At 55.5% G+C, this 10,743-nt stretch overlaps 1 protein-coding gene across 1 annotated transcript; it reads left to right on the top strand.

Annotated features, from left to right (window-relative positions):
* Positions 1–4,565: 4,565 nt before the first annotated feature.
* SDC3 (syndecan 3) lies at positions 4,566–9,675 on the top strand. The gene is made up of 5 exons (XM_059830671.1): positions 4,566–4,646; positions 5,369–5,486; positions 5,941–6,545; positions 8,257–8,527; positions 9,384–9,675. The coding sequence occupies exons 1-5, from the start codon at positions 4,566–4,568 to the stop codon at positions 9,548–9,550; spliced, it is 1,242 nt and encodes a 413-aa protein (XP_059686654.1). The 3' UTR covers positions 9,551–9,675.
* The last annotated feature ends 1,068 nt before the right edge of the window (positions 9,676–10,743 follow it).

The raw sequence follows: 10,743 nt of genomic DNA, 5'->3' as shown, positions 1-10,743 counted from the left end.
GCCCCCATGGCTGGCACGGCAATGAGTGGCTCATGGGCTGAGCCGCGGGGATGTGGCACGAGCGGTTCCCTTTCTGCAGGACAGTCCTGAGCCTGGCCCAGAGAACCAGCGCCTCGCAAGGCACATTTAAACCTTTCCGCTCCTTTTCGCCTCCCACAGACTTGGGCATCACCGAAGGCGATGCAACCCTGCCCAGGCCCAGACGACGTCTTGGGCTCCGGTGCCTCCAGCAGCTTCGCCTTGAGCCCTGGTTTAATTTCCCTAATGAAGCCCGTCCGGGGAAGCAGGGCTGAGCTGGTTAACGAAACCCCCTGCCAAGAGCCATTAGCTGGGATGCTGTAATTGCACGGATGGGAGCTGCTGTCCCTTGGCTCCAGACGGCTAATCGGTGGCCCTTGGCACCCCGCTGCAGGCAGGGCAGGGCAGGGGCTGGCGTGGGGCAGGCGGCACTGGGGCCAGGACGCGCGTTGCGCTGGGGTTTCCTCCCTGCTCCGAGGAGCCTCTGCCCGCCTGGCCCAGCTTTGCGTCGGACACCCGGAGAGGGCTGCACAGAGGACGTGGCAGTCCTGTGAGCGGGTCTCCCCATCCCAACCGAGGGAGGAGATTGATCAAGGGTGCAGATGCAGTTTGCGTGACTCCCAGCCCTGGGCAGGCATAAAATTCGTGCCGTGGAAAATCCTCTCTTGGGGCTGGCAATCCTCGGCAGTTGCACAGACTTCGCAGCCCAGCGCCGGCGTTCCCGCTTGAGCGGCAGCCCTGTTCCTCCTGCAGTGGGGTCAGGACAGTCCATGACACAATCCCCAGGGACCAGGGGTTGCAAGGGATGGATCCAGCATGCCCGGGGGTTCCTGCCAGCGGGCTCCCTCCAACCTTGCTCTGACCACACAGAGCCTGCTGTGTCGGGGATAAAATCTAAGTGAAGTTTCTCTTTTGGGACAAATCCAGCCAGCTGTGTCTTTGCTGCGATGCAGGCTGTGACGGATGGGGAGGCAGCCACAGGTCGGGAGGTGGGAGCTGCCATCCTGTGTGATTTGTGATTTCCTGGGCTGGCAAAATCACTGTTCTTCTGTGCTTCATCCCAACCGTGCAAGGGGGAGTAGCCTCCTCAATGCTGGGGGGAGGCTGGGGGCCGTGCACGACTGCGGGGCTTGGTGCATGGGGAGTATTAACGATCTAAGCAGTAGTAAATCCAAATAAACACCGACTGTTCCCAAGATTTATTGCATGAGCCTGACCTAATACCATCAGGGCTGCAGCTGGGGCAGCCTGGCTGGGAGGAGGTTTATGTCAGTGCCTTGGGAGTGGAGCAGCGTGGGGGCTTTTTTGGGAAAGGCCGTGTCCCAAACATCCCCCTCTGCACCGGGAACACCTGGAGATGTTTTGCAAGTCTTATCAATAAATCTTTGTGAAGCTTGGTGGGCTGGGGCTGTGCTTACTGCAGTCAGGGGGTCTCCCCATGCCTGGTCCTGGCTGTGTGGTTATTTAGGGGTTTACGCTGGGCAGATGCAATCCTAGGACGAAGGGTGATGGAGAGGAGCAAAGGGTTGTCCAGCATCCCTTGCTGCTTGCCATGGTTTTGTATCACCAGCTCCCCCTGCATGCAAGAGCAGCTTGGAAGCAGCCTCTGGAGACTTGCGGACAAGCAAGAGAAGGGAAACTCTCCGCCATCCCACTTTAGGTTCCTGTTTCACGTCCCCTGAGCAGCAGGAATGCCACAGCTTCGTGAATATTGCAGTGCAACAGCAGTGTGGTGCCTGGTCGTGCAGGAACTGGTATTACATGCACTGAGTTGGCCAGGCAGCGGCTGGAGCTGGGCTGCTGGTGGGCTGCCCCGTACCGTGGGCTGCTGTAGTCCCTCCTTGGTATAAAGGCCACTGATCGCCGCCAATCCTCTGGAATCCACTTAGGGCAAAACCTGGCTGAGAACATCTCTGCTTTCCTGCAGGCTGGCGTGTGAGGGGCAGGCGTGGGAGGGACGTCTCTCACATCGGGGAGTTGTCTCCGGAGAGAGAGTTTTGGCCCTGCGAGGTGTTTTATTGCTGTGAAGTTGTTCCTGCTGCAGTGAGCGGCTCTGGGAGATGGATCCCTGTGGGGCTGTGGCACGGATCCTGCTCCCTCAACCTGGAAGGAGTGATGGTGTTTGCACAGTGCAAGGGGTGTGGATCTGGGGAGGAGACAGGACCAGAGGAAAGGCTCCCAGCTCCAAACACCTGCCTCATGTCGGGGAGCCACATGCTGCAGGTTGGAGCACAGCATCAGTCGGTGACCCCAGGAGGATGCTGGAGCCGGGCAGTGGTGCCTGGGGACTCCTCCCTGGCCATGTGCTGAGCAGCGGGGTGCTGTGTCCAGTTGCTGACTCAGCAAAATATGGGGGTGTTATTCTCATGGGAAGGTTTGCTTTTGGATTTGGGACTGGGCAATTCTCACTGCTGAGATCTGGGAAATGCCCTTACACAATGATCTCCATCATCTCCAGGATATTCCTGGTGACTTGATCACCATGGGGCTGCCGCTCCCAAACCCTGGCTGCAAACAGCACCCAGAGCTGCCAAAGTTGCTTTAATTCAACATGCCCGGCCACCTCATTCTCAGCTGACTTTGGCTCATTGCAGTGGGATGGGTACACTTTGCATGTACCCCTTTGCCCTCACTGCATCGCTCCTACTTCTTCTCCTGGGCAAAGCAGATCCAGGACACACACTGGCTCAGCCGAGTGTCTCCACCCCATGGGATGGATGGATGGATGGATGGATGGATGGATGGGTGGATGGGTGGATGGATGGGGGCTGGCATGGCATGCTTGGAGCCGTGCGCTTCCGTTTTCTTTTCCCAGTCCAAGCATGGGGAGGCGGGGAGTTGATGGCTAGAGATGCCTCACCTGGTTCCAATTCAAGGGAGAAGTGGGCTTGACGGAGCTGGGCCATGTGGCTCCCATTATGGCGAGACTTTGCAGGTCACGCAGAGAGAATCTGGCCTTCAGGGAGCTCACTCGGGCTTAGCTGGCAGGGGTGAGGGGTGGTCTGGGGAGCGCTTGTGCAGCAGCCTCCTTGTTTCTTGGTGAGCCTCAATATTTTTGGTGTAATATTCAAAAGGCAAATAAACCCAACTCCAAATGTTTCTTCCTCCCTCACCCCCAAACCTTGCAATTTTTCCTTGCTCTCCCATCAGATTTGGTGGCCTGTCTCCTAATTTATGGGCTCCTATGGGTGGTGCACCCCATCAGCCTTCAACAGACACTGAACCAGCCCCTGCATGTCCCCTGGGATCTCCTGGTCCCTGGATTCCCTGCACAGGGAATGTGTCCCTGGAGGGACCGTTTCACAGTGGGTGAGCTCCAGAGCTCCATAGCTTTGTCCTACGGATTGAGGAGGGACATTTGGCAGTGCTGGGGAGTCACGGAAAACTTGCACAGTGAAACCAAAGGTGGTTCTTGGGGTCTTTTACTTCTATCCACTGCCTTCCCCCTGGGCTACAGCAGATCCCATCTGGGCATCTATTTTTTATTGCATTTTATTTATTTGTTTGTTGCATACTGGTTTATAGGTAAGATATCACTTACTGAGCAAAATCACTTGCACTGATCCTTGGCGCAACAGTTTTTTGCTACTTTTTACAATCTCCTCTCCAGGAGTTGGAGCCCATTCCTCCATAGATCAAAGCAAAGGATTATTTGAAATCATTTGGCAACACTGAGCTCATCTCATTTGTCACCCATTGGTGACACCTTGATTTCCAAGGACGGAAAGCAAGCTTCTGCCTCTCAGGGACGTGTGCCCCTCGCTCTTGGCTAGCTCCTGCCTCCATCCCATCTGTCCTGGTCCCTGCTCTCTCCAGGCTGTTTCCTCAGCACCGTGGCCATTGCTGGGCTTCCCAGCATCTCCGTAGGGTTAATCAGCACCAAATCCCACATTCAGAGCACATCACTCCCATCCTCAGCCTTGTGCTGCAGCGGGGTTTGGTCTCTGTGGCTCGGCAAGGGGCCGCGCGATTCCCAGTTCCCTGCGGATTAATTCTGGTGGATATCGGACTTCTTCAGTGAGCTGCTGGTGACCGTGTATTTGGCACTTCAGGATGGTGCATTATCTTTGGGGCAAAGGCTGAGTCTTCCCAGTGATTTGGAAAGCGTGCAGCGCGTTGGAGGCTGCGGTGACAGGGGAGAGAGTTGCTGTCGCTGGAGATAAAGGAATAGATCCAGCCAGAAAAAGCTCATCAGTGCTTTCAGAAGAGACAGACACTTAAAAGCCCAGCTCCCCTCGACCTTCCCGAGAGATTTATGTCCCCAGGAATGTGCTCACACTGTCGCCGTGAGCATATAACACAAGTGGTACATCTGCAGGGCACAAGCGACTGTATAGGCAGGGTTTGGCCGGCAGACAACTCCTTGCCTTGGGCACCGTGGCAGCAATCCCTGCACAGCCCAAAGCCCCTGAGTCCTCCCACCTCCCAGCCCCGAGCACCTCGCTGCAGCCAAGGGCTACCGGGTTTTTTCTTCCCTGCCAGCTGATAGGCTCCGGGAGGAGAGATGTGGGGACAAAAATGCAAGATAAGTCCCTAATTTCTATGTCATGGAACCTTCTGACTTTTCAAAACTCCTTTTTGTTCCAATCTGGAATGAAAACAAAGAAACTCGAAGCTGTTGTCAAGAGGTAAAGTGCTCTAATAGGTGAAGGGGACCCTTCTACCCCTTTATTTTAAATTTAAGCACTAACCTGGCTTATTACAATTTGAAACATCTGATGCTATCTTGCAGATCAAAGCCTCCTTGTTTGGGTTGTAATGAAGTGTCACGCTGTTTACTTGCAACACTTTGATCTGCAAAACAAGATGTTTAAGAGCCCTACTAGCAAGGGCTCTTCAAGTTTTAGTGGCGCTGCGGAGCAGAGGAATATTTGAAGTCTGATACTGTTTCATATTGAGACTTCCCAAATTATGGCAGCTGATAGTGTGCATTACTGTCACACCTGTGCCAGGAATCATATCAAAATCATCTAAAATGAAACAATAGTGAGCTGGAGAACAAAATCAATAATTTTTCTAACAGTTTCCAAAAGCCCCCCTTTTTCCAGAGGGCTCATTTCCATGGAAAACATTATCAGAGTCAATGATGTGAGCTCTCCACAAAATGTCAGCTTGTCTGAAAGATTTGCAGCAGCAAATTGTTTTGGGGAAAAACCCCACGATTCTGGGTGGCTCAGTTGGAGAACACTGCCTGCGCTTCTGCTCCCTTGGTCTTGCTTTTCCCCGGCCTGTTTAACCTGTTTAACCTGTGCGTCGCCCCGTGAGGGCTGTCTGGGGGTGTCTGTGCAGGGACCGGTCTTGATCTGGTCGGGCTGGAGCTGCTCACCTGTCTCTCCCCGCTTGGCTGCAGGCTCAGCGCTGGCGCAACGAGAACTATGAGAGGCCCGTGGACCTGGAGGGCTCTGGGGACGATGACCCCTTTGGGGACGATGAACTGGACGATGTCTACTCGGGCTCCGGCTCGGGGTGTAAGTAGCTGTGGGACTCCTGGGGACGGGTCCCTGGGGAGCCTGGCCATGGGTTTCGGTGGGGCAGGAGAGGGGCTTGCCATGGGATGTGAGGGAGGGGATCGCCCCTTGCCCATCTCTGGAGCCACTGTCCTGCCCTCTCCTAGACAAAACCAAAGGGAACGGTCCCAAAGGTTGGGCTCGATTGACTCCATTTCCCATTTCAGTCTCTGGTCCCACTGGGCAGGATTAACCTTTTCCCAGCACAATAGCACGTGCCAGTGTTATAGAGGTTTCACTGACCCCAGAGAGGGGCTTTGGCCACCACATGGGAATTTGCAGCCCTTGGTTTCCTCTGAGCCTGTAACCAGTCCATGCTCTTCGGTTTTTTGGGGGTGAGGCCAGGTGGGTGTCAGCCCTGGGAAATGCCAGGGCAGCAGCAGCTTCATCCTTTGCTCTTCTCCCCCTCTTTCAGATTTTGAGCAGGAGTCGGGGCTCGAGACGGCAGTGACCCTCACCACGGACATGTCTGTCACGCTCCCCACCACAGCGGCCGTGCTGCCCGTCACCTTGGTGCAGCCCGTGGCAACCCCCTTTGAACCATTCCCTGCTGAGGACACCACCCCTGAGCAGACAACCAACGTCTTATATATCCCCAGGATGACAGAGACACCAGTGATCCCCAGTTGGAAAGCAACCACCACCAGTACCACTGCCAGTGACTCCCCTACCACCACGACGACCATCACGACCACCACGGCCGCTGCCACCAGCACCGTGGCCACGACCACCACCAGCACCACCATGGCCACTGTCAAGCCCACCACCATCCGGAGGTTCCTGCCCCCCTTTGTCACCAAGGCAGCCACCACCCGGGCCACCACCCTGGAGACACCCACCACCTCCACCCTTGAAACCAGCACACCAACAAAGGTGGCCACGTCATGGCTTGTTCCCACCAGCACGACCAAGCCCAGGTCCTTGCCAAAACCAAGCACCTCCAGGACTGCAGACCTCACAGAAAAAAGCACTGCCTTGCCATCCCGTCCAGCCACGCTGCCACCCACAGAAGCCCCCCAGGTAGGAGGCAGGAGCCCTTCTCACCTGCTAAAGGGCTCGTGGGCAATGTTTGAAGCCAAGCGATGGTGATGGGAAGCCTTTGGGGTAGATCTGTCCTGAGCCAGTTGCTTAGAGGGAGGTCAAGCCAGGTTGGGCTCTTCCCAGCTCTGCGGAGAGTGGAACACTTGGGGAGCTGGAGAGGGGACATTAAAGGGTGAGGGGTCTAGGACGGGCAGAGCATGATGATGGAGCTGGTGTGAGAGCTGATGGGGGGCACCCAGGGGTGTGCCACGTGTCCCCAGTGCCCCTGGATCTGCCTTGCCCAGCTGCTCCAGAGCAGCTTCCCCAGGAGCAGGGCTGGGGGTACCACTGCCCCATGGGGAAAGAGCAGCCTTCCTCTGGGTTTGGTATCATTTCCCAACTTGCAGCCCATCAGTGGGAGGCCAAAATGCTCTGCAATTATGGCTTGACAGTGCATTTCCAGCCCGTCGGGTGTTCTGAGCAGGGGATTTAATCCGCTGATCCATCTCTCATTCAGAGCCCCTCAGGGGCCCTTTGAAAACCGCTTTGACTGAAAGGTGGAGTGATTTGTCTAAACTAGTCCCTCTTTTCTGTGTACGTATATGTATGTATAGCGCTCTGGGCTCTCGCTGACCTTCAATTAATCTCTGTCACGAAAACGCCTGCTTGTGGGAAGCAGTGAGCCATGCGCTCGTGCCAGAGGCAGCGTGACATGGAGTGGGCTCTTGCTTGCCCTCCCCGGTTTCGGCCCATCGAGCTCTTTGCTCATCCGGTTTGTAATGTCCTGAGGCAGCCGTGGAGGGAGCCGTTTGCCCCGCGAAGGAAGGATCCCAGGGAGGTTTTGCTCAGGGATGCTGAGTGCGGTCCAGCTCAGCATGTGGACACGTAGCAGGTCAGGCTGCTGGGACAAGGGGGAAGGTCAGAGGGATTTAGACCTTAGGGAGCTGCAGGTGTGGGGATGCGCAGGAGGCAGTGAACAGGTCAGGGTTGGGCTGGAGGGGAATAGAGCGGCTCATCTGCCTGGCCCATGGTTGCTCTCCAGGTCCAGTTTGCCTTCTTGCCAAGGGAGCTTGGTCAGGGACCACAGCAGGGAGCTGGGCTGCCTCCATGTCCTGGGTGAGAAGGACCCATCTTCCTGCTCTTGCCCTGTGCTGCAGAGCTGCAACCATAAAAGCAGGTTGAAGGGGGAAAAAGGGAGAGGGAAGGGACCCCCCCTGGGGCTCAGCCGATGGCATCTGATCCTTACACTTGCTATGTTGCAGTAGGACAAACAGTTGCATCACTTCATGTCTAGCAAGGAGGCATCTGTGAGGTGTTTCAGCCAGCCATCTGTCTACACTGGGGACAGAGAGTTCAAATGAGGGTCTGGGATGTGGGGCTGTCTTTAGGGGAAGCTACAGGGAATAGGTGAGAGTTTGTGCATCTCGAGGGCACCTGGGATGGGATGGAAAAGAATGGTCCAGCTCAACCACAGTGGCCTCAGCCTTTTGGTGACCATCAAGATGTGGCGTTGTGTTGCTTGCTGCAAGATAACTGTTCACTTCAGTGACACAGGGAAGGGACACCCCAACATTATCCCCCATGTTCCCTGCTGAGAGGGCCACCCTGTTATTGGTACTGTGATGTCCTTCCTCTGGACACATTGGAGCTGCTGGAGGCAGGAACCAACCTTTGGTCCTTGTCCCCTGCTCCATCTTGTCCTTTCTCCCAGATGGAGCCAGGGGATGTGACGACAGTCCTCGACAACGAGCTGGAGGTCCCAGTCAGCAGCGGCCCCAGTGGGGACTTTGAGATCCGGGAGGAGGAAGAGACGACTCGTCCTGAGCTTGGTAATGAGGTGATGGCCGTGGTGACACAGCCGTCGGGACCCGGCTTGGGCAAGAACGCAGAGCCGGGGCTGATCGATAACACGATAGACTCTGGCAACTCGGCCGCTCAGCTCCCCCAGAAAAACATCCTGGAGAGGAAAGAAGTGTTGATAGGTGAGACTGGAGGCCATGGGCTTGTGGGGGAAGATCTGGTGTATGTGTGGGGAGATGGACAGCTGGGCTGCCTGTGCCCTGAGAGAAGGGTCAGTCTTTGGTGGGGTGCCGGGGTAATGTTGAGCCTGGGATAACCCATGCTCACCTGCCAAAATAGATGGCTCCAGGGCCTGTGCTGGGGGGTTCCCAGGCGTCTTCATGTCTTTGCAAGGAGAGCACAGAGCTGTGCAAAATTTGCTTTTGCTAAGATCGGTTTCCAGGAAAAAAAATAGGATTTTAATGGAAAGACGTGCTACGGTGCTGGCTGAAAGCCACCCGGCCACCTCTGACTGCAGGGGAGGAGAGAGGTGCCCCGGGAGGGCCACTTGTCCCAGCCAGAGGGGCATCAGAGACGGGGCAGAGGTGTCAGTGTCCCGCCGCCAGCTGAAGGGTGCTGGAGATGATGGCACAGCATAGCAGCTCTTGTTCTGGTGGTCTTCAGCTGAGCGTGGTGGATGCCAGCAGCCACCCAAATGAGCAGCTCTTTGGGGGACTTTCTGCACCCTCCTTGCATGAGCCTACAGCCTACGCAGGAGCCTGGGCTGCCTCGTGCCTGTCCATTGCCCACTGTGCAGCTGTAAAGTAGATGCTTTTGGGTCCTACCTACCCTTCAGCATTGCTGCACTTGGGAGCTTCTTGAAGCTCCTTGAATCACACGATTGCCTTAGCCCCTCACCTTCATTTTCAGTTTCCTTAACCATAGATTTCAGGAGAAAAGTTGCTCACAAACTTGCAAAGCACAAAACCAAGCTGGAATACAAAGAGATTCCCCCCAAATTATTTGCACTGACAGCTGTGCCGCTTCTCTGTGTTGCAGCCGTGATCGTGGGCGGTGTGGTGGGAGCCCTTTTCGCCGCCTTCCTGGTCATGCTGCTCATCTACCGGATGAAGAAGAAGGATGAGGGCAGTTACACGCTGGAGGAGCCCAAGCAAGCCAACGTGACGTACCAGAAGCCCGACAAGCAGGAGGAGTTTTATGCGTAGAAGGAGAGCCCAGCGTGCCTCGCGCTCCCTCCCTCCCTGCTCCAAACTCTCCCTCCTCCTCTACTTCATCCAGTCTCTCTCTTTCTCTCTCTCTATCTCTCTCTTTTTTGGATCAGACTGTGAATTTAAAAAGCAAAACCTGCAACAGCTAAAGGAGAAAACACATCATCGGCATGATGAAAAATCAAGTGCCCAGAGCAGCGCTGAGTTCAGACTGAGTACCGCTGGCCTTTCTGCAGCGGGAGGGACGGGGCAAGGAGCCAACGCCAAGGAACCCCTGCCCGGGGAGCGCCCTGGCAAGCACGGGACGGGGCGGTCAGGCTGCCGATGGCGGCTGGAGGTCACTGGGCTTTTCCCACCAACACAACGGACTCTGGGATCCGGACACCTTCTACCAGCCCTGGGGCGCAGGGGGGTTGGTTTGGATTGATCTTCCTTTTTTTTTTTTTTTCCCTTTGGAAAGAAGGGAGGTTTCTTTCCCTCTCTCTTGTTTTTGTTTTTTATTTTCTTTTTGAGTCGGGTTGGTTGCTTTGCAGGAATTGCCTTGCTCCCTGCTTCTGTTTGAAGAGAGGATGCGACTCTCAAATATGCTTCAAACCTTGAAAAAAGCACAAGGGGCCGGAATACCTGGTGCCCCAGGGTTTGCTCTTGGAGTGGGGAAAAATAAATAAATACAAACACGGCCAGTACGCTGGAAATGATCTCTTCAGATCACCTCTTCAGAGAGTTCATGGAGCAGCAAGAAGCTGCATTGGGGGATCTCGTGCTGCTCTCCTCCTGCCACCACCTCGCTTCACTGCATCGTTGTGCACAGCCAGAGACCTTAAATCTATAGAAACCGCCTGTCGCCGGCCACTGAGGGGTTTGATTGAGAAGGGACCTTGCTTCTGCTGGGTTTTCACTGTGACCAATAAAACTCAGCTTGTGCAGTATGACTGACAGCACTGGTTTTAAAACAGAGCGGGATGTTGCGTGGTGGGGAGTTGGCAGGGAGAGGAGTTGGAAACTGGAAACGGTGAAGCTAAACCCTCTCCCCGGTTCCTCCAGCTGGGATAACAAAGCTCAACAAGGCATGAGATGCATCATAAGAAAAGAAGTGCAAAGCAGAGGATACCCATCCCCTTGGGGATCGGGTGGGGGTCCCTGCAGGGTCACTGGCACCCAGAAGGTGAGGAAGGCAAGGCAGAGCGGTG

This window comes from Gavia stellata, chromosome 29 (genome assembly GCF_030936135.1).
Source record: "Gavia stellata isolate bGavSte3 chromosome 29, bGavSte3.hap2, whole genome shotgun sequence".
In the NCBI taxonomy this organism is placed as follows: Eukaryota; Metazoa; Chordata; class Aves; order Gaviiformes; family Gaviidae; genus Gavia; species Gavia stellata.
The sequence above is the reverse complement of the archived record's forward strand: the minus strand, read 5'-3'. Positions and strand labels throughout refer to the sequence as shown.